Here is a 23,338-nt window from a genome sequence, read left to right as displayed (position 1 = left end):
GTATTTACTGCCTGTTGTATTGACACCTGAAACTGGGAGGGTGAGGTTGCAAGCACACCTGAGCTGCTACACTTCCTGCTGAGCCCAGGTACCTTTTTATAAGGCAAGAAAGATCAAAGTGCAGTCTTTCAAAAGATGCATACAGATGTCTATTTCTTTACTACACGGGCAGAGGCTTCTAGTAAATAGCCTTCCTGGGTCGGTAACTGATCGTACGTGTCTAAACTTCGTTGCTTTCTTTGGTGGGCTTGGGAAATAAGGGCTACTGTATCAGGCTGCAGCCAGACATCATTGCCTGTTGTGATGCAACAATCGTTTGCAACTGCACAAAGGAAAGTCTAATTGCAAACAATTGCTATAGCACAATTGTGGTGGATTCAGCCTGAGAAATGTGCCTCTTCTTCACCTCCCTGCAAATTAGAAATCAGTACGGCCCTATGCCCCAGAGATCATAGGGGCACAGCATCCTGCTTTTGGTCACACACACAATGGTAGCCAGGGCATTCAAAGTAAGGTTTCCTGAAGAATAAATCCCGCCAGGTGCTTTAGGCAAGCAAGACTTGCCACATGATCCAGTGGAAGTTCAAGAAGTCATAAAAATGTATATATGTGAAGTATTATCCATGTTTAGGAAAAATGGGCTGGAGAGGGAACCAGGGGAAAGTTCTGCTTGAGTCTTTGCAATGGAATATGTAAGAGAGCAGAACAAAATTCCACACTGGCAAAAGTTAAGGAAGTCCCAGGTGTGAGGGCTTCCAGGATAGCCTAATACACCTGGCTCCTAACTGAAGCTTTTCTCTGGAGACACTTCCAAAAGAAACTTATAAGTCCTGGATCCCCAAGAATGAATAACCGCAAGGCATTTTTCCCTTCCCTGCTTACAATTCACAACATTCTGCCTTATCTGTGCCACAGTATTACTAACCCACCACCCATCTCCTGCTAGAACCTGTTCTAGGGAAGCAGATCAATACAGTTTTTAGATAAAAGGCAAGAGTTCTGAATTTTGAAAGGGTTTTTTTTGAAGTGACACAGTTGCTAATACTGGAAGATTTCCTTTGTAGTCTTCAGCATACAACTTCTGTGAAAATCTCCCAGATGCACAACCATCATAAAGGGGGGCATTTCATCTGCACTGTGAAACTCATCTCAAATTCCCAGTGCACAGACCATGTGGCTGTTCAGCTAAAGATGTGTGCAAGAGCTGCACGCAACTGTCTCCATAACACTCCTAATTCCAATGTACAAAATGTGCATGTTTTGTTTGACGTCCCTCGTTTCCTTTTAGTGCCAACTAACTGAGCTCAAGTGTCTGCAAAAGCAGTCCAGCCCCAGATACGTGCCTCCCTCTGCTTGAGTTTCAGCTACAGTATTTTTTTCAACGGCAGCTCAGCTGAGGGTTTGCTACCTGCCCAGGTATGCAAGAGGTGTGGCTCATGTGGCAGGCTTGTTTGCTGAGGAAATCAAATCATACAGACAGTTTCTAACTTCTGCCTGTCAGGTCAGGATGCCACCAGTTTCGTGCCCGATGGTGAGATGATAGGGGTTCCGAAGCCACTGAGTGCGTAGGCTTATTATCTGCTAATATCTAAGGTAAGGTTAAATGTATGACGGGGCTTCAGTGGGAGGTGAGATCTCACCAAAGAACTTGAGAACAGGGGTTCTTGAGATGAAACCCCATTAAGCAGAGGGAGAGAAACTTGGAAGTCCAAGGTTCTCAAGTCCTTTGGCATGGAGGATTTTAATTGGGGGGGGGGGACAGAAAACAGGACTCTAGGATACTCGGGAGCTGTTGCTCCTTAAGGGGAGGAAAGATTGGGATTCCAGATTTTAGAATTTGACTCGAGAGTCCAGTGAGTTATATCAAAAGATCCCGAATTCTCTGCTGTGGGAGCACAAAGGGGCGGGGGAACTAGAAGAGTGGGGGCATGCTGGGAATTGGGTGTCCTCAAGGCGGGTATGGGGGTGTTGAATGATATGGTACAGCTTGATCTCAGATCTCAGAAGCTAAGCAGGGTCAGTATTTGGATGGGGGGTCACCAAGGAAGACTCTGCAGAGGAAGGCAATGGCAAACCCCCACCTCCCGCCACTCACTTGCCTTGAAAGCCCCTTGGTAGGATCACTATTAGTTGTAACTTGGCAGCACATATATATAAGGGGGGTACACAGACCATTCAAGTGGGTGTTGTGAGAAACCCTGGCATTCTGTTTCCACCTGTGCTTGATCTGCCATTCATTCGGACCCCTCTGGTGATGGTTTCTGTGGCCCACTATTTTGAAATGCTTGCTTCAGAGCTGGGGGATTCCTGGTTTTTCGAGAAAAGGTCCTATGAGAACCACAGCTGTGCTCCAGGGCTGCCTTTGAGTGCCTTTAGTAATGAGAGAACCTCCCAGTGAATGCCCAGTGGGGAATGACTACAACCAGGACTGGGGCAAGGGCACTCCAGGGGCATGATTGTATGCAGGAGAGAACTTCGGCACCTACCCTCTCCCCTTAAAAAATAAAAGCATTGATAACTGGCCAGAAACTCTGGAGTTTTCCTGGGCAAGGCGCAAGGCATTGTTTTTGCTTGGCATTAAAGCAGATTAGAGGTATTTAACATATTTTCTTTAGGGTTATGGATGACTGGTTGGTTTGTTTTAAAATGTATTTTGATCTGGATTTCAAAACTGTTAACCATTATTGTACCCTATTGAATAGAAAGGCAGGGTATAGATACTAAAGACCTGTAAGAACTTGAGAATCTAAGAGCCAGGATTTTTGGGTTCAAGGTGATTTGGGGTAATAGCATATGTGGGCATTTCTTAATTTTCTCAGAAAGGTGCTACAAGGAATGCTCCTGCTCCTATATCTGGGCATTTGGTTGAAGTTACTCTGTGGTGAGGAAAAAAATACTCGGCACATGTTCTAAGGTGCTTCCACATTATTTGCTTGCTTTTTACTTCCTTTTGCACATCCCACAAACAGCTCTTCACTTTCAGAACAGATTCCGGGGCTCAGCCCTAGATGAAAATCAAGTTCCTTCCAGGCAATCGCATTCAGACCTTTGAGAGCAGCAATATCTCATAGTGATGTCCTAGACTCTTTGGGAATAGGGTAGCCACCACTTTTTCAGTCACAACTGTTGTGTCTTTAAGGATTATTTAAAATTTATACTGGAACTGTCCAAGGCAATTCCCAATGGTAACGCCAAATTAAAACAGCTTCTATAAAGTCCAATCCATCACAGAAATCCACTAGAGCAGTTAAAAACTAAAAGCAATTTTTCAAACCCCAGCAACGTTCAACAGTAGCAGCAAACAGCAGCCAATTGAAATCATAATATGTTCAAAAACAAAACAATGAAGTGGAGGGGAAATTAAAACAACAGCTGAAATAAATACTGGCCTGGTAAGTCAGCTATGACTTGATGGCACTTTCCACCACCACAGGAAAGCAGGAGGACTGTGGGGCTACCACTGAGAAGGTGTTTATCCCTGGTGGCCACTTGCCTCTCCTAAGAAGGGCAGGGAAAACAAAAAAATGGTTGGAGATGGTGAGAATCACATCACAGAACAGCAGGTGGGAGAATCTGCACCAGCTGAATTTCTACCTTGATACAGCTCTGTGGAATTATTTTAATTTTAAAAGTACAGGAGCCCTAGTTGTTAAAAAAAAAGAGAGGGGGGGTTCCTACTTGGCAGCTCACCAGACCTTAAGAAGAGATGGTATTGAAGCAGTAAATTTTCACTTTTTGACTATTAAGCTAGACACCTGATCAAAGCATCCCACCCATCTCATGTTATCCTTCTGAGTTAATATTAACTCGGCTTCCTTTTGCAAACACTCCCGCACTGCTGCCGGACCTTAGCTCAAATTGCCGAGCTGGCAAATCGCTGGCTGGGTTATAAGCAAATTTTAGAACAAGGAGGGACAAATGCTTACTCCAAGATCGCTGCTTTAGCTGGCGCTCAGCCCCAAATCCCTTATGGGCCAAGGGAGGAGTGTCTACTTAGCCCCAGGATTTATGACACTCAGCCAGGCAAGAAGGTAGAATTCCACCTTTAATAAACAAAGCCACCTTGTCGAGCAAAATGCAACAGGTGTGCCAAAGAATGCTGCAAAAAGCTGAAGAGCAGTGGCAACTGACGAGGTTTTGGGGGGGGGGGATCATATACGTACCCCTAGTGCTCTAAGTTTTCCAGAATAACAAGCATTTAGCACAGAGTGGAATATCAAACTTACTTGTAAGAATGCACTGAAGGGTGGAGGGCCAAGCTAATCCTTGTATTGCGCTTTAACCCACTACAGTGGTGTTTAAGTAGGGCAAGAGCTATCTTTCCTTGGTTGGGGTGCGGGGGTGGGGGGGAATGAGACAGGCTTTATTACAGAACTGAAGGCTACATTGGCACTTGGTTGCCTGGTTTTGGCCAGACATCAGGGTCTATTGCAGGAGGAGGGCTGAGAGAGAGCCAGGAGGCTCTTTGATGCAACTGGTGGGTTAGAGAAGGAACAAGGTGATGAGAATGGGGGACTAGGAAGGCCCAGTATTCTAAGGCTGTGGGTGTCTCTTCTCCATCATGGTTAGTACTTTCTAGCAGAGTTACCTCCAGATGGGGCCTGGAGATCTCCTAGAATTACAACTGATCTCCAGACTTTGTAGATCAATTCCCCTGAAGGAAAGGGCAGTTTTGAAAGCTAGACTCTATGGTGTACTATAGAGTGTAGGAGAAATGGAAGTCCTAGAGTGATATCAAACCTCTGTTGAGCTCCCTAGGCACCACCTCCAAATCTCCAGGAATTTCCAAAACCGGAGTTGGCAACTGTACTTTCAAGGGAAGGTAGTAGCAATTTGAGCAGGCCAAACCCAGTATGACACACTGGGGGGGGGATGTCTGTGAATGGTGCTTGCAATGCTTTTTCTTCCCATAATAGGTTCGCCGCTGGGGCAGGGCTCAGGTTGGGACCTCAACACAAAAGGAGGAGGAATTTAAGCCATTTTCCCTGACCCGAACCAGGCTCACAATGCTGCTATTTTCCCCAATGTGGCAAACCAACATATAGCCATTATCAGTAGACTTGGCAATACAGCACCTGCTAGGCTTGCAGAAGGGTTCTTGGTTCACTTCATGGCATCTCCACTTCAAAGATCTCAGGTTTTGGGGGAAATCTTTTCCTGCTAGAGACCCTGGCGCACTGCTGCCATTCAGACATGATGATAAAGATGCACTACCAGATGATCCAATAGTCTGAGGCAGCTTCATCTGTTCAATTAAGAGATCATTCAAAGTATGGTGGGCTTCACCGTTGTCTTCGAATGCAGTACAAATAAGCTTAAAACAGGTGGATGTCATGTTGCAAAGTTTTGCCCCTCATCTAGCAAAGTCAGCTTTTACACAGCCTTAATTGCCAGCATCATTGTTTAGGAAATCTTAGCCAAGGGTAGATCTGACCAGAACAAGGCAAAGGCGTAAGTCGCAGGAGGAAGAGATGAGTGCTTGAAATCAAGAGTTTCCTGCTCTGCAAGGGCTTGCCTTGAATTCTGAAACTGTGCATCTTTCAGAGGAATGGAAGCTAGCAATTGTACTCTTAGTTGGTTGTGAACCAAGCGTATGGCAAAAACTAGCAGCTTCCCTAGCCCAGTGGACAGAGTGGTAACTTTCTCCTTTTAAATTTATCAGGCTGTGCTGAATCTCAGAGTGGGCCACTGGCAACATGAGCGACTCAGGAAGGTAAGAATGATTGCTAGGATTATCATCTTATCCAGCCCCTATTGATCTCGGATTTAAACAGCAATATTTCCAAGGACAGCTTTACTGTGTAGGCAGGCTAAGCAACTAGTTGCCTAGGGCATCACAACATAAGTGGTGCCCATCACAGTGAACATTGCACTTAATCCCTGGTTTTATGCTGCTTCTGGAATGGACGCTTCTCCATGCGAATCAAGCATGTTTGCTTGGAACCCTCTGAAATTTTTATGGGTGGGAAAGGCAATGGGTGGGAAAGGCAAGGGTGGGAAAGGCAAGGTTGCTAACTCTAGGTTAGTTCCTGGAGATTTGGGGGTAAATCCTAGAACAGGTGGAGTTTGAGGAGGGAAGGGAGTTTAGCAGGTTCCCAATCACAAAATGGGGCCTGAATTTCTCCTGAAATTATAACTGATCTCCAGTCTACTTGAGCATAGATCCAGAAGAGTTAGCCATGTTAGTCTGTAGTAGCAAAATAGTAAAGAGTCCAGTAGCACCGTTAAGACTAACCAACTTTATTGTAGCATAAGTTTTCAAGAGCCACAACCCTCTTCGTCAGATGCATCTGACAAAGAGAGTTGTGGCTCTCGAAAGCTTATGCTACAATAAAGTTGGTTAGTCTTAAAGGTGCTACTGGACTGTTTACTAGTCTACTTGAGGTCAGTTTCTCTGGAACAAATGGCAGCTTCAGAGGGCAGACTCTCTGTCATCACCTCCCCAAACTCTAACTTCCCCAGACACTACCCCAAATCTCCAGAAATCTGCAGAAACATACTGACGCGTCTCTTTTTGGGAAAGTAGCCACTGCCTGTTAATCCACCGCCTCTTTTCTTCTTCCAAATTCCTCCTTAAACCTCATTTGATCTGTAAATCCCACTATTGTTGGGCCTGTGAGAACCTTGCAGTTTTCAATATATAAGAATTAAACATTCTTCACTAAGGAAGTGCAGTTTTTTACCATGAAAAGCAACATTTACAGCCTGTTTACATTCTGCAATGTTTTCCAGACGTTTTGTTGCTTTACATAATTTATTCTGCTTCTGCTAGATGGAGGGAGGGAGGATATATGCAGAGCACCAAGGTTGGCCCATCGGAGGTTTTTGTATATATATGATTTTAATTGCTGAATTTTTTTGTAAAATTTGTTATGCAATTGTATTTTATGACTGTTGTACCCCGTCCTGAGCCCACTTGTGGGGGCGGGGGCGGGTTAAACACCTAAAAAACCTAAACTAGGGCCGTTTCCAGATGGCTTACCTGAAGCCGCTCCATGCCGTAATGTTGTGGATCGTGCCAGGGAAAACGCGATATTTCACATTTTCCCTGGCACAATCCACAACATTGCGGCATGGAGCGGCTTCAGGTAAGCCATCTGGAAACGGCCTAGGGCCTAGGAACTCATTTGTGGAAAAAACCCTGAAAGAGGAAGGACGGAGCCAGGCCCTTCAGTACAGCACACCCTGGTACCCACTTGAGGAGGGGGGAAATAAATGCTGGGGGAACTTATTTAGATGGAAAGGTGGCATATAAATGTTTTAAATAAAAATAACTTTTCCCTCTGATGAGATGTGGGCCCTGTGGAATACAGCAGGAGACCAGGACTTTAGAAGTAAAGGGGCTCCCGGAGTCTCTAGAAGCCAGAGGGCCTCAGCAGGTGAGGGGTTGATAAATGGCCTGAGAGGAAAGCTTGAACTGAACTCCCCTATTTTTCCCCTCAGCTATGGTGACGTCCCCAAGCCTAGTGCCAGATCCATCTATGGTGAGTTCTGGGGAGGATTTCTTCATGTTTGGGTAGTGAAGAGGCTCAAAGCTGAAGGGGGAGGGGCCTGTCAGCTACGGTTGTCAACTCTGGGTTGGGAAATTCCTGGATATTTGGAAGTGGAGCCTGGGAAAGGCAGGGTTTGGGGACGGGAGGGCCCTCAACAGAGCATAAGGCCACAGAGTCCACAGCCACTTTCTCCTGAGGGACTGATATCTGCTGGAGATCAGTTGTGATTCTGGAAGATCTCCAGGATGTTAGCAGTTCTACTGTCAACCAGCTTCAGTCCCTTGGAGGTCGGTCTCCTGTTCTGAGTAAACCGCTCAACCCATTACCTCTTGCTGCTTCTTGGGCATCAATCTCCGTTCGTGAATTTTTTTAGAAGGGCTCTTTCTAAACCCACCACTTTCACAAAGCCTGTGGATTAATCCTCTCTACCATCCATCCCCACCCCCCATTCGCTGCCCTCAACTTGTTTAGTAGGATGGAGTATTAATATAAGGAAAGGATGGATAGAGTATGTGTGTAACTCCTTTCCTATTCTTGCTTATTGCATTGTGTGATACAACAGAGAGTAAGAAACTTCTGGGCTTATCTGTAAATTATTTATTCTAAAAAAAAATAGGAACCACAACCATACTTGTGTATGTCTAAAGAAATAAGCATGTCTCTCTCCTAACTGATTGATTGGGGGCAGGGCGGCTCAACGACAAAGATGATCTAGGTGGCCGCCTAGGGCGCCCAGCTTGAAGGGTGCCAAATTAGATGGATTAGAGGTTTTTAAACTCCATTAAAATATCAATTTTTATGTTCAGATTGTTCATTTTAAAGGCCAAATAAAAAAGGCAAAAGCTCGTTCTTGACATGTCATTTTTCTCTAGATGGAAGGTAGGGAGGCACAAAGGCATAGTTTATCTGGGGTGCCAAAAGCCCATGGGCCAGTCCTGTGGCGGGGTGTGCGCATCTAGCTCACTTCTCAGTTCAGATAGCAAGCAGGCTGTGCCTGGAAGCAATCCATCTTTGTGGCTCAGTGCTCTGAACAGCTGCTCAGCTTCCATATAACAACTACTGACAAATTAGCAAGACACACCACCTTCACCCCACCGGCAAGATTTAGATTGTAAGCTTCTTGTAGTAGATGGGGATCTGTCCACTTGCTTCCCAAACACGGTAAAAAGCAATGGAGGCCGAGGTGGCTGTAATAGTCATAAACAATATAATTGGTTTGAAAATTAGTTTTTCCAGAGCAGAGCTGCTGCTATGGGATTGGTTTTATCTGCTGCGGCTTCCTCCACCCCTGGCATATTGGTGTGTGATATAGTGCTGAAAGGTGTTTTCTTGCAGAAGTGCAGTTGTTATCACCTGAGTCGGAGATGAGCGAATCGCTCCCTCCCTACAATAATTCACTTTTGTTCCTTTACTACAAACTGAGCCAGATGATCGTTCTACCCATTCACGCTCACTGTGGGTCCCTTGACCCCTTTCCTCCCCAAGGAACCCTGGAAATCTGTTTACTGGGTTTTAAAATCTAATATTTACTAACGTGCTTGGGAGGCAGAGGGAGTAGTCAGAGGAAGGAAAAAGAAGGGTTAACTTTTATGTGAATGAGGTCCTCACAAGCCAAACTGGTTCCCCAAGGGACAAGTGCTAATTATCTCCCTTGGCTCTAGGCAAGGTAATGACTTCTTCACAACTGAAATGTCTTCCTTAGAGGGACAGATCCTTGGGTTTCAAGATGAGGCCTTTTAAACTGGATGATCCTGAATCAGAACCAGCAGGGCTTTTTTTCAGGGGGAACGCAGGGGAATGGAGTTCCGGAACCTCTTGAAAATGGTCACATGGCTGGTGGCCCCGCCCCCTGATCTCCAGACAGAGGGGAGTTGAGATTGCCCTCCGCGCCGCTTGGCTTGGCGGCACGGAGGGCAATCTAAACTCCCCTCTGTCTGGAGATCAGGGGGCGGGGCCACCAGCCATGTGACCATTTTCTCCGAGGGCAACCCACTGAGTTCCGCCACCTCATTCCCCAGAAAAAAAGCCCTGAGAACCAGTACTATTTGACATGGAGGGTGGAACTTTACATATGATTCTAATCCCCCATGCAGATCTCCTATCCCTGAACAGCTGCATGTTGGGGACATGTTCAACAGGTAATGCTTTCCTCAGCCTGCAGGAAGGAAGGCTTCATCTGTTGGATTTTTCTCTTCTATGGTGTTTTTAAAAGCACAGGAGCCCTGCTACTACAATAGAGGTCACCCTATGGGGAAAAGACTTATACAAAACACAGATCTTGCCCTCTGCATCTAATCAGTTACAGATATAACCCTTTTGTTTTAAAAAAGGAGTTTCTATTCTCAAGAATAGAATAGAGTTTCTATTCTTAAGAAAAGAATAGAGTTTCTATTCTCAGGAAAAGAATACTTTCTATTCTCAAGTCTTCCATATATATATATATATATATATATATATATATATATATATATATATATATATATATATATAGCTGATACTGAACAACCTGGTTTAACTTGCTACCTCAGGTAAACATTACAAAGCAATTTCACCGCCTATGTAATGTTTTCTTTCTGCAGAGCAGAGGAAAAAATATTCCAGCGTCGTCATGGCGGACGTCTCCCAGTATGCTGTCAATGTAGGTGACTTGCAGTCTTGTGGGTTCTCTGGGTGGAGGATATGTATTTAGTGAGTCAGAGTGGGAGGGTGGGCTGGGTGTGACACCTTGCGCAAGAGCATCAGAAGAACTCCGATGGGTCAGAACAAATGCCAGACCCTAGTCCAGCATCCTATTTCTGATAATGGCACCGTAGATGTTTCTGAAAAGAAGGGCCAGAAGGCAAGAGGCTTTTTGCCAACAGCTAGTGTTCAGATGCCTTTGGACACAGGCATTCCATTTGCCCATCATGGTAAATATACCAGTCGTCCATGAGTTTGTCTAAGCTCTCTTTCAGGAAAGCTTATGGCTGAGATTGAATTTCTCATTTCAGTCCCTATGAGGGAGATGGGCTCTAATGCAGGGAGATCATTGGTCATTTGGGTATTTAATCATCAGAGATATTTAGAACAAACCTCTTTCAGACAAAGAAATCTCTGCACATTGCACAGACTCTATAGAAAGATTCTTTGTTTATTTATACCCCAATTTTCTCTCCAATGGGGGTCCCAAAGCAGCTTATACCATTGTTCCCCCTTCCTCCATTTTATCCTCACAACAACCACCCTGGGAAGTAGATTAAGCTGAGAGAGAGAGTGAAGAATCCACATGAAGCAAGAGTGGAGATTCAGACTTGGGTGTCCCAGACCCTAGTCTGACACTCTAACCGCTACACTACGGGCCAAACTACAAGTGACGAATGACGCTTGAATGGCAAGTGAACAGACTCACGTGTATTCCTCCCTGTTCACTTGCGCTCCACTTGTGCTCCACTTGGTAGTGATCAAGTGGAGCGCAAGTGAACAGGGAGGAATACACATGAGTCTGTTCACTTGCCGTTCAAGTGTCATTCGTCACTTGTAGCTTGGCCCTACGCTGGCTCTAGAACACCTCCATTCATGTGTATGCTACATGTGCATGCTCGGCCACATGCATGTACTCTAGAACACATCCCAGACTCTCCTGCATTGGAAGAACCAATAGTGTTGGACAATATGCCTTCCTGAGAAGGTGGCCTGTTAATTCCCCCAAGATTCCCATTTTAAAAGGGAGTGAAATTAACAATGGATCTCAGTGCTAGGCACTGCCTGCCCATGTCCCTCTTGCTTCCTCCAGCACCTCGTGACTTTCTCCATTGGGCAAGAGGATGATTTAAGGACTGTGGAGGATACGATAAGGAAACTGTCTGTTATGGATGCCCAAGGGAAGATCTGGGCTCAGGAGATGCTGCTTCAAGTCAATGGATCAGCCATTAAACTCTTGGACGTAAACTCCAAGGTAAAGGAGCGAGCAAGGGAAGTGTTGAAGGGCATCTATGGGGATGGAGAAGAGGGTGGTGGTGAGAAGAGGTTCTCTGTTCCAGCCCCAGTCCCATGTAGGCTTTCTGGCATGGCACTTGATGACTTTGTCCCCTGTCCTCCCCAGGAAGAGCTGGAGAACTATGGATTAGCAGCTGTGATTCGTTGCGAGGCTGTCCGACCTGAGACACGTGCCCGGTCCCTGCTTCTGCTTGTGTGCCAGGAGCCCAGTCAGCTCAAACCAGAGGTCTACTTCTTTGAGTGTGACCATGTTGGGGTAAGAACATTAACAACAGCAGCAAGAGCCTGGCTGGATCTGACCGGAGGTCCATCAAATCCAGTATCTTGTTTCCCACAGAGGCCAATAAGGTGTTTCCTGAAGGCTCATGAGAAGAGGCCAAAGCACTCCCCCCGCCCATGCCCCATTGTTACCCTACAGCAATAGGTTTTTAGGGGTATCCTGCTTCTGAACAGGAGGTTCTGTTTCATTGCCATGGGTAATAGCCACTCATGAATCTAAAACCGAACCTTGCAGATCTGCCACAAAAGTTGATGATAACTCCATGGATTCATTGAGTTCAATCCTTTGCCGTCATCAGGAATTTTACTTAAAGTGTATTTTATTTTTAAGAGGAGGAGGTGGATTCTGTCTACCCTCCTCAGTCTTTTGACTCACTTTCTTCTCACTCCCCTCTCCAGGCTGAATTGATCCAGCAGGATGTTAGCAGCGCTTTGACGGACTTCAAGTCTGGGGGTAACGCCCTGAGGAAAGAGGCACTCAGGTGAACAGAGCCACATATCAGCAAAACCAAATGGATGGGAAAGGGAAAAATTAAGCTTATCTGGGACTTAGCTGCACATGCGCTTACTTGTAGCCTGATGCAGTGGTTCTTCTGAGCCTTTAATCCACTGCTGCCCACCACGTATGCAACACTGTCATTGAATGTCCCCCAAACCACAAGTAAGAAAGCTAGGGCATACAACCAGCATTCCAGACAAGGCAAATTTCTTTAGATATGCTGCACATACTCAAATGTGCATTCAGTGGCACCAGCCAACTCCTTAACATTAGGTCTGGTTCCTGTTTGCTATGTGATTGCGGGAGAAATCTAGGATCCAGGATTTTATAATGCTTATGCCATCCTTATGGGAGGGCAGCAAGAACAGTATAGAACAGCTATTCTCCATCAACTGTCAAGCCATGGCAAGTGCAAAGAGGGGGTGGCCTAAAAAGGATGTGGACAAAATCGAGAGGGTGCAGAGGAGAGCGACAAGAATGATCAGGGGTCTGGAGACTGAGCCCTACGAGGAAAGGCTGAGGGCCTTGGGAATGTTTAGTTTGGAGGAGAGGCGGTTGAGGGGGGACATGATTGCTCTCTTTAAATATTTGAAAGGCTATCATTTGGAGGAGGGCAAAGAGCTGTTCCAGTTGGCAGCAGAGGGTAGGACGCGAAGCAATGGGCTAAAACTACATGCACAAAGGTACCGACTGGATATTAGGAAAAACTTTTTCACGGTCAGAGTAGTTCAAAAGTGGAATCAGCTGCCTAGGGAGGTGGTGAGCTCCCCCTCACTGGCAGTTTTCAAGAAGAGGCTGGATGAATACTTGTCAGAGATGCTTTAGGCTGATCCTGCACTGGGCAGGGGGTTGGACTAGATGGTCTGTATGGCCCCTTCCAACTCTATGATTCTATGATTCTATGAAAATTCTGAATGCCCCCCAAAGTTCTGAAATCCCACTAAAGTTTGTAAATCTTAAGAATGAGAGAGATTCTTTTTTTCGTATTTGGGGTCTTGGCTGGGCCCCTGATAAGAATTTGCTGTTTTTAATAGCTGCTTTTCCAAAAGAAACCCAGCTTTGGGAAGAAACAATGGCCATCAGACACAGCAGTAGGAATGAGAGCAGCGCATTCCCTACTCTGCTTTCTCACTGCAGCCCACCCCTTTTCCTGGACATGGTTTTCCCCTTCTAGATATGAGGGTAACCCTGGTGCTGGGTGGGAGGGAAAACCATGGGAATGAGCTCCAGCAGGCCAGGAAAGGGCTATGCCAAAAAGCACCTCTTCCAGAAGCTGCTCTTAACACACACCTTTATTTCTTCAAAATGTTTAGAAACCTCCTTTTCTTTCTCCCAAACAGATTGTGAAACCGTTCTAGAGTTCAAGTGGGCTGGTGGGCTGGAGACCAGATTCTCCAGCTTTTTGGAGAGGGTGTGTGTGTCCTAACACTGTAGGAACCCCCAAGACGATAAACTCCCTTTGCAGATAGGGTTGCCAGCCTCCAGGTGGGACCTGGAGATCTGCTCTCCAGACTACAGAGAGCCTTAGAGTCTGCCTTCCCAAGATGCCATTTTCTCCAGGGGAACTGATCCCTGTCATCTGGGGATCAGTTATAATTACAGATCTCCAGGCCCTCCTGGAAGTTTGCAGCCCTAGAAGAAGAAAATTCCCATTGCGTGTTTGCAACATAAACACTGATCCTTTACTTCACTGGCCCAGCAATCTGGTATGAAACTAAGCAATAAAAGCTTTTCTCGTTGCTTTGATCTGGATATGGGGCACCTAGGGTTAAGGCATTATGAAGACCTGGATTCTTCTGTTGTCTAATAGAGTAGCCCGAAATAGAGGATTCCATCTGGGGCTACTGAGGCCTAGAACAGCCCCGGGGAGAGGCTAGCTCATCTCTTCATCCCTTTGACCTTAACTGCTGTCCTTTGTTTCTCCTATGCAGAGCTACCCAGAAATGGCTGGGCAACCAGAGCAGAGAGTCTCTGTGCACTGCGGTTCAGCCCCCCAGGCCGGTGCCTTCCAGGACAAAAGTCATCGCCCCCCTGTCCCCTAGACTGGATCCAGATGAAAAGCAGTCTAGTGGTGAGAGCCTGGTGCCCAGCAGGCCCCCTGAGGCGATGTTGGGTCCCCCTTGGGGAGAAAAGCAGAGTATAAATGAGAGTAAATGGATGGGATGACATGCAACGGAGCAATGGTTAGGGTCTTCTGTGGCTGTTAAAAAAACAGCAGCTTGGAGAAGAGCCGCTGGCTCTGAGGAGGTTTAATTCTTTTCTGTGGTTTAAATAGCCCCCTTTGAAACCGCAATTAGTTCTGTGAAAGGGGAAAGAAGGTATAAGTGGTTTCTCTTCCCACCAACATAAAGCTAATTGCAACTTTGGAGGGGCAATTTGACCCAGGGAAGAAGCAGGAGAAGAAGGAATTAAAATCCTTTCCCTAGTGTCTTTTGTTCAGTCTTTAAAGCATCCTTGGGGCTGTTAACTTTTTTTTTTCTTTAAGTTCTTTTTATTGTAATTGCAGATCTTTTGCCACAATCTGTATTCACATATAAGAGTAAGCACCTTATACTCAGTAGGGTGAACACTTCTGCCTTTCTTTGTCTCAGAGGACTAAGCCAGACATGCACTGGGAGTTCCATGGCTCCCAGTTCACAGAGGGATAGGCCCTCAGTTATTAACCATGATAGTTAAATGGAACCTCCATGTTCAGAGGCAGTGTACCTCTGAGTAGCAGTTTTCGGAGTGTCACAGCAGAAGATGGCCATTGCCTTTGTGCCCTGCCTGTGGGCTTTCCATCTGCATCAAAGCTTATGCTAGAATAAAAACATGTTAGTCTATAGGGTGCCACAAGTCACCAAAGGAATCTGGTGAGCCACTCTTGGAAATGGGATCCTGCATTTAATTGGAACTTTGATCTGAATCTAAGCAGGACTGCTGGTAGTTTTAACTCTTTTTTGCTTTCTTTTATTCTCAGTCCTCCCCCGCCCCCAGTCCTCTTCTTGTTTCCAGGGTTTGGATTTATTTTAAGATCTCTCTCCCTCTCTCCTTTTCTCTCTCTCTCTCTCTCTTTGTGAGTCTGTGGGCAGGAATCTGTTTGTTTTATTCCTGTACAGTAGCTAGTATATTTTGGGCACATTTATGAATGATAAATTGAATGGTGATGTCTGGAGGAGGAGTGGGCCAAGAAAAGTTGGAGCTGCCTGCTCTTTCCCTGCTATGAGGTTGCTAAAGACACAGGCGTGGTCTCTGGGTTGCAGTCTGGCAGCCCTGACTTCTCTAACCTCTTGCCGTTTCTGCTTCCAGGCCTTTCACCAACTCAACCCGATCTGGCCCTCATCCGTATCGAGCAAGATGTGGTGAGTTAGCTGGAAAGGTGTGGCTTGCAAAATCAGAGGAGAGTGATTAGATTTGCAGAGAGTGGGAGGGGTTGCCATGGAGGTAGGATTTATGGGATCTGCCTGTGCCTCTTCCACATCTGAACGTGCCCGATAGAATAGACTACCTTTCCCCCTATGGATGTCCTTAGCTTTCAGCAGCAGCATTAGCAGGCACAACTCTTCACTATGTGGCAGAACAGTTTTAAGGAAAGCCATACCTGTTCATTTTCTTCCTGGTTGAGATACTGTTTGGAAGCTGCAGGGCATTCTTTGCATATAGCACACAAGCCAACCCGCTACTGCTCATCAGTGCCGGACCATGTGCAAAGTTATGGGCCCCTGCCTCTACTTGCTCGGGGTGATATACATGGGATCCCCCCTCCTCTTTTATTCTCACAACAATACTGTAAGGCAGAGTAAATACAAAGTCCTAAGGTGTGAGAGTCAGCATAATGCAATAGTTAAAGTGTATGGTTAGATTAGGATCTGGGAGGTTTGACTCCTTACTCTGGCTGGTTTCATACGCCTTACCAGCCACGGAAAATTGTGCAAAACTCCTGGAACGCCAGTGTCTTCCTGGTGCGATCTCCTGTCATGACTGGTTCATAGCGCAATGACATCAGAAATTATGGGAAATTGCGCCAGGAAGACACCGTCGTTCTGGGAGTTTTGAGCAATTTTCTGTGGATGGTAAGACGTATGAAAACGGCCCACGGATGCTTGCTAGGGGACCATGGACCAGTCACACACACTCAGCCTAATCTGCCTCAGAGAATGGCTGTTGGTGTTGTGAGGATAAAATGGAGGGGAGAAAGCAGTTGTAAACTGCTTTAGTCCCCCATTGAAAATGGATTATAAATATATACATAACAATAAATAGTATGGTTACTCCATGAGACCCAAATTAGGCATAGAAACATGGCACCTTAGAGACCAAAAAGATTTTCAGGGCATAAGCTTCCCAGAGTCAAAGCTCCTTTCTCCAGTCTGAAGAAAACCTAAGGTGCCGCTGTCCTGATGTCCGTCCTTTTATGGGTCTCTCCTCACACGCTGTCCAGCTGGAGCTACTTTTTTGTCGTTCTTTCTTTCGCCCCTCACACACGCACACCCTCTGCTTCTGACAGGAGCTGCTGAATCGGGTGTTTGACGATATAGAAGCCTTCATGGGGAAGCTGCAGAAGTGTGCTGAAGCCTTCCGTGTGCTGGATCAACGCAAGCGCTCCTCAAGGGGGCGCAGCCGAGAGCCAGGCGGTAAGAGATGGGCTCGCCACTCCCACAGAGCAAAGGCCCCCCCCCGCCCCCACTTGCTGTGTAACTGCCAGATGAAGCCAGGATAGATGGGGCATAGATGATGGTGCTCAGAAGGCCACCGCATTCAGCTCCATTTGGCATTTTGGCTGCAAGTTCAGATTTTACTCCCAGAGCATGTCCATGCATTCACATACAGGCCTCCAATACGGGCATGAAACCATGCTGCAGTAGTTTTGCTAACCTCCAGATGCGGCCTTCATACCTCCCTGAATTACAACTGATCTCCAGATGACAGAGATCAGTTCTCTCAAAGAAAATGTCTGCTTTGAAGGGTGGGACCTTATGGCATTATGCCCCTCTGAGGTCCTTCCCCTCCCCAATCTCTCCCCTCCCCAGCCTTCATTCCCAGATCTCCAGGAATATTCCAACCCAGAGTCGGCAACCCTATGCTGGGTGCATACATAAAGAGTCTTTTGCACCAGTGTGGCAAGCTGCTCTGTTGTGGAAGTTTCCAGAATCCAAAATGGATTCTGGACCACGAGGTAGAAGTTCAGTATCCCAAACTGCCATGCCAGATTAACCCATACTGTGTTGTTCTTACTTTGCCACTTTCACAGAGGGGCTCCTGACCCTCCGAGCTCGGCCCCCTCCTGAAGAAGAATTTGCAGACACTCTGGCTAAGATGAAATATTCCTTCAGCCTTCTGGTAAGTGTAGGGGACACGTATTCCTTTCCAGTGAGTGGAAACGGTTTGCCTGGCTCGTGTTAACCACCAGACTATCCTTTTTCTTTTCTCTCCCTACCCAGGCACGGCTCAGATCAAACATTATGAACCCTTCCTCAGAGGAGCTGATACATTTTCTCTTTGGTCCCTTGAGGATGGTGAGTGAGGTGTCAGGTAGCTGAACCTTTGGGAAATTATGAAGAACTCAAAAATTCTGCTTTCACAACCCCTCTGATATAATTCATTCAACTGCTGGGAGGATAAGGATAAATTTTGACTGGAGGAAGGGAAACTGCAGAATAGTATCTTGCTGTGGGCTGTTGAGAAGTACTCTAATTATGGTCTAGTAGAACAGCTGACAAGAAGAGCAGAATCACACAGCACAGTTTTTCCTGTGTTGACAGGAGTTGGGTGTACTGTATGTTTAGAAAACTCCTTGCACATAGAAAGCCGCTATGTCAGGCTAGCCTGAAATACAAGCTAATCTTCTGCATGCAAGATGCCTTTGCAATACCCGACTTTTATAAGAGGCCCCTCTCGCAGAACAACATGGTACAATCTGTATCACATGATTCCGCTGTATGTGAACATTGGCTCAGTGCGGAGGGGAAATCGGAGGATTCTCTCAAAGGGGAACAAGTTAAGCGCTTGAATAAGAGAACCAGGAGTTCAGGGTACTGATCCTTGTATGCTATTTCAGGTGGTCGAGTCTTCTGGGGGACCAGAATTTGCTTCTGAGTTACGCAGCCCCTTGCTGACCCTGGAGGCTGTGACCCTGTTGCGGAGCTGCTTGGGGGAACGGGAAGCTGAGCTGTGGCATTCACTAGGTGAAAACTGGACCAAGGCAAGGTACAATATACATAAGGGGGAAAGACTCTATATGTGTGGTGTTAATTTGCTAATATATATTCCCTCACCATTTATTTTGCTTACACTTTCTCCCATGGCGTGTGGCTTGGCTTACTTATTCTTCCCTCTCGACATTCAGGTCTCTCGATTTTTAAAACCTTCCACTTAACCCCTAAATTTTCTGTGTGTTCTGCCATTGGCTAATCAGCTATGGGCTTTGCAGTGAAGATGCTCCTTACTCCTCTCACTCATTGGCTGAGTTGCTCTGATGTCACAGAGGGGCTTGATAGCCTAGGCACAACAGCTGAGCTCTTTAAGCTGTCACTGGAAACTTTGCACTTGAATTCGAAGGTTTTTCTGGTAAATTAGACCCAGGCAGGCATTACGCTGTCAATATGTGGGTGCAGATTGATTCATTTGAAGGCTTTGAGGCAGATTGACTTAACACAATGATGGGGTCCAAACTGGTGGAGACTGACCAAGAGAGAGATCTTTGTGTCGTAGTGGATAACTCACTGAAAATGTCAATACAGTGTGCGACGGCAATAAAAAAGGCCAATGCTATGCTGGGGATTATTAGGAAGGGAATTGAAAACAAATCAGCTAGTATCATAATGCCCCTGTATAAATCAATGGTACAGCCTCATTTGGAATACTGTGTACAATTCTGGTCACCACACCTCAAAAAAGATATTATAGCACTGGGAAAAGTGCAGAAAAGGGCAACTAGAATGATTAAAGGGATGGAACACTTCCCCTATGAAGAAAGGTTAAAGCGCTTGGGGCTCTTTAGCTTGGAGAAATGACGACTGAGGGGTGACATGATAGAGGTTTACAAGATTATGCATGGGATAGAGAAGGTAGAGAAAATTATTGTTCTCCCTTTCTCACAATACAAGAACTTGTGGGCACTCAATGAAATTGCTGAGCAGTCAGGTTAGAATGGATAAAAGGAAGACCTTCTTCACCCAAAGAGTGATTAACACGTGGAATTCACTGCCTCAGGAGGTGGTGGCAGCTTCAAGCATAGACCGCTTCAAGAGGGAATTGGATAAACATATAGAGCAGAGGTCCATCAGTGGCTATTAGCCACAAGGTATAGATGGAACTCTCTGTCTAGGGCAGTGATGCTCTGTATTCTTAGTGTTTGGGGGAGGCAATCAGGAAATGGGCAGTTGACACTTGTGGCTTGAGGTGTGTGGTTGAGGATTTCATTATTGCCTATGTTGCCGGTTCATCCAGAGTGGACTTCCCCCGGGAATATGCAGCTTCCTACACCCCAACTTTCCAGAGTGGCTGGGAGCCACCCCACCTGGACGCTTACGGGCAGCCTTGGGAAGACGCAGTGGAGATGCAGCACCGACACGAAGAGCGTCGTGCCCAGGTGAGCATCAAGGTGAAAAACAGGTAGGGCAAGTGAGTGCAAACAACATGTCCAGGGTGAGAATGTAGAAGCATCACGTCCAGCTGTGACTCAATGCAGGAAGGGAACTGGCAGAGAACTGGGCTCTTTCCCCCTGGTGTTAGCCTCCTGGCTTGCCCAGAAAATCCATTGTGGTGTATTTTTAATACGAGGCCATATGCATTCTGTATTTGGGTCTCTCTAACAGTAGATTCAGACAACCCAAGTTTTTTCAGTGTTGATGTGTGATGGCCTTTATTCTACCACTCCTCTCATCTGTGAGTGGAGCCTTCCTCTGTTGGAAAAAGGCTCTGTGTTTGGCTGAGCAGAATGCTAGGATACAAACTCTTATGGTTCAGAGCAGATTAGTTGAGTGTGATCATTGGGAGGGATCCTGCTTTGAGCAGAGCTTTAGGCTGCAATGACTGTTCATTATTTCTCTCCCTTTTCTTCATTTCAGCAATCAGCTCCCACAATTGCAGCCAACGGGTAAGTATCTGGACCACTGACTGTGGGATGTCTTGGAAGACTGATGGTGTTAAGAATGGCAGAGCTGGAAGTTAGGATTTGGAGCAGGGGGTCAGGGAGAGAAAGAGAAATTGGATTAACGGAAGATAGGCAAAACCAGCCTGTGAGTTTTCTGGTTTTCAGGTGTGGAAAGGCTCTCTTGGCTTGTTCCATAATTGTGCCTCTTTAGCCCAATTCCTGCATTATCGCACCAAAAGCCATAGAATGCCAGCTGTCTGTAGGACTGCTGCCTTTTGAAAAGCTTAACCTCAGCCCTTTTATCCTCATTCTTTTTGTACACTTGGGAAAGGCAAGCATGAGACCACATGAATCGTAAAAATATGGTTGCCGCATACAGAATGTGTGTTTCCCCCCATTGCAAAAAGTATGTATTTTGGAGACAGGGATCTCTATGCAATGGTGGAAAGGCATATGAGTATCCAAGGCTGCTTTGTACTGCCTTCTGTCATGCCCTCTCCTGCATTGGCATTGGTTCTCCAAGGTGTTCGGCAGACGTACTTTCCGATCCTATCACATTTGCTCTTTTTACTGGAAATAACCAGAGGAGGAATCAGGAGTCTTCCACAAGTGGTGTGTGTCTTTCCTACTGAGCTATGCTCTCTTCCCTTTAAAAAATGGAGACTCCCTCTGGCTCCTGGCATGGGGAAAGGTTGGTCTTGAACTCATAACCCCAAGGGTGCAAGGTGAAAACAATTACCAATACTAAACCACTTGGCACCACAAGAGGCAACACTTGATCGCAGAGGTCAGAGCGACCTGTGTGTGAGGCGCTAAAGGCTAAACCAGATTTGGAGCTTGGGTGATCCTAAGTAGATCACCCAACTATTTTTAAAATGCAGTTGTCAGGCCCCTGGAGGGCCAATTTTGGGTCCAAAATGTGAGGGACAAATTTGCAATAGGGCAAACATCAATTCCCCGGGACTGTTTCAGGCCAGAAAAATGGCGTAAAGGAATAGGATTTAACGGATTTGCCAAAGCTTGACTTTAAAGGACTTGTCGATGGGGATATCTGAAGAAGGGAGAGAACAGAGGGGTTGGCTATGTGCCAGGGAGGTTTTGAAGAGAGTTGGATGGGGAGAAAGTTGAAGGCCATTTGTTCGTGGGAAATTTAAATCAATGCTGCATTGCTTTTTTCCCGTCTGTCTGTCTGTCTGTCTCTTTCTTTATCTGTGTCGACTCGAGACTAGCTGGGTCCGGTGGTGAGCGGGGAAGCCAGAGAAGGGATTTAGACTGGGGAGAGAGCAAGAGCTTAGCTGGGTTGGTGGTGGTCCACATAAGTCAACAGGGGCAGGTAGCTGGGGTAAGCAGGTAGGGCTTAGGGTAGGTGATTAGCAGCCTGTTTGATGCAGGAGAGGGGATGCTTTAAATTACTTCCTCAAATAGGCACTTGCTCAGAATCTGTGCAGCCGTTGCGACGTGGTATGAGGAGTCGGACCTCCAAACTCAGAATTAATACAAGTTGCCTCATGAATCACAGCTTTTTAAAAAAAAACAATCATATTTCTAATCCTCTTTGCTCTTTGGGAGACCAACTTTCAAAAACAGGCAGTGAAGAGGGTTACGATCCAATAGCAAGGAAGGGTGAGGGCTTTTGATGCAGCACCCAGACCCAGTTTGTACCTTGTACTTATGTACAGCTGCTGCTCTTTGAATGGCCCGTGAGTCCTCATCTACGTCAAGATCAAGAAAGTCCTCAAGCTGAAATAAAATATTCAGTAATTCAAAGCTATTAATTTATGATTAGCCGCTTCTGTAGCTCTTTTCACTGATGTCATTTGTCCTTGCTATAAACAACCCTGAGAAATAAGTTTGCTGAGAGAGACAGGCCATGTCTGTACTGCAGACCACTTTCTATACCAGTTTTAGGTGTATCATAGCATCTTCCAGATAGTTCTGGGAGTTGTAGTTTGGTGCAGGTGCAGAGAATGTGTTAAACATTCCTTAGCCACTCCCTGCACATAGCCCACGAAACACTCATTCCTATGACACACACCCCGCCCCCCAGGGTGAGAGTTTTTAATATGAAGCCAGCTCAAATTTGTAATGTCAATCCGTCCTTAATGACTTGTCCAAGCACCCCCAGTGGCTGAGGGATCTTCAGTCCAGGAAAAGGAGATGAGTCGTCGACAGATACCTGAAATGAAACAAGCGCAGTGGAATAAGCTCTATACACACCCCATGAAAATGAGGAAATGACTGCCCACCAAGGCAGGTTGTGTCATGGAGGGAGTGGAGTCTCCCATCATTCTTCAAACGGATGAAAACCGGATGCCTCTTTTCTGGCCCAACTAGAAATTCTGGCTGTGAGGCAGAACTGTCTAAATGCTAAAGACAAAAGATTGATATACCTGAATTTAAGACTATGATGGGTCACTGAAACAATCTAGACGAGTGACCTCACCCCCTTTTTATGACTTTGGGTGGATTCACACAAGTATTTATGATGAGATGTTTATATGAAGAAGTCACAGTCCATAGGGGTGACTGTGTGTTTGTTTAACTTTTTCATGCCTTGGACAGTCGCGGAAATGTTCCAATCATGTGCCAAGACTGTGGCTCTCCCCTTCCCAGAAAACCTTAAGAATGCAAATTTCTCTGCACTAAAAGCATAAAAGAAAAGACCAGTGTTGACAGGCTTTTCTCCCCCCCCCCCACACACACACACAAATGCTGGAAGTTCAAATTCAGAGAAATTTGAGTAAGAACTTGTTGCTAGTTGCCACAGTCACCTCCTGAGAGTTCTACCCACTGAGAATTTGGCAGTCAGCCACACAGTGGTGGCAGAGCCACTGGTTAGCTTTCTCAGTCCTGTTGTTTTGACCCCCCCTCCCAATAATAGCATATCCCTACTACTCCCCCTCCCTTCTGCAAGGAAAAATGAACTACAAAGAAGAAAAGGGGCGGGGGAGAAGTACAAACTATACTCCACGGTGTGATTTCCATCCCCTCTAGCTTTTTCTACCTGTTGGTGGGAGG

At 46.1% G+C, this 23,338-nt stretch overlaps 1 protein-coding gene across 1 annotated transcript in view; it reads left to right on the top strand.

Moving 5' to 3' along the window:
* The first annotated feature begins 1,493 nt into the window (after positions 1 to 1,493).
* Positions 1,494 to 23,338, top strand: part of EPS8L1 (EPS8 like 1) — a 33,628-nt gene continuing 11,783 nt past the window's right edge. The window contains exons 1-15 of the mRNA XM_054994775.1: positions 1,494 to 1,593; positions 5,663 to 5,713; positions 7,444 to 7,484; positions 10,073 to 10,131; positions 11,266 to 11,427; positions 11,575 to 11,724; positions 12,147 to 12,229; positions 14,178 to 14,317; positions 15,535 to 15,587; positions 16,733 to 16,859; positions 17,477 to 17,565; positions 17,667 to 17,741; positions 18,284 to 18,432; positions 19,675 to 19,816; positions 20,295 to 20,323. Coding sequence (XP_054850750.1) covers positions 5,697 to 5,713; positions 7,444 to 7,484; positions 10,073 to 10,131; positions 11,266 to 11,427; positions 11,575 to 11,724; positions 12,147 to 12,229; positions 14,178 to 14,317; positions 15,535 to 15,587; positions 16,733 to 16,859; positions 17,477 to 17,565; positions 17,667 to 17,741; positions 18,284 to 18,432; positions 19,675 to 19,816; positions 20,295 to 20,323 — 1,316 coding nt within the window. The 5' untranslated portion in view covers positions 1,494 to 1,593; positions 5,663 to 5,696. The remainder of the gene's footprint in view (positions 1,594 to 5,662; positions 5,714 to 7,443; positions 7,485 to 10,072; positions 10,132 to 11,265; positions 11,428 to 11,574; positions 11,725 to 12,146; positions 12,230 to 14,177; positions 14,318 to 15,534; positions 15,588 to 16,732; positions 16,860 to 17,476; positions 17,566 to 17,666; positions 17,742 to 18,283; positions 18,433 to 19,674; positions 19,817 to 20,294; positions 20,324 to 23,338) is intronic.

This window comes from Eublepharis macularius, chromosome 12 (genome assembly GCF_028583425.1).
Source record: "Eublepharis macularius isolate TG4126 chromosome 12, MPM_Emac_v1.0, whole genome shotgun sequence".
NCBI classification, from domain to species: domain Eukaryota; kingdom Metazoa; phylum Chordata; class Lepidosauria; order Squamata; family Eublepharidae; genus Eublepharis; species Eublepharis macularius.
This window is presented reverse-complemented; position numbering and strand designations above follow the sequence as displayed.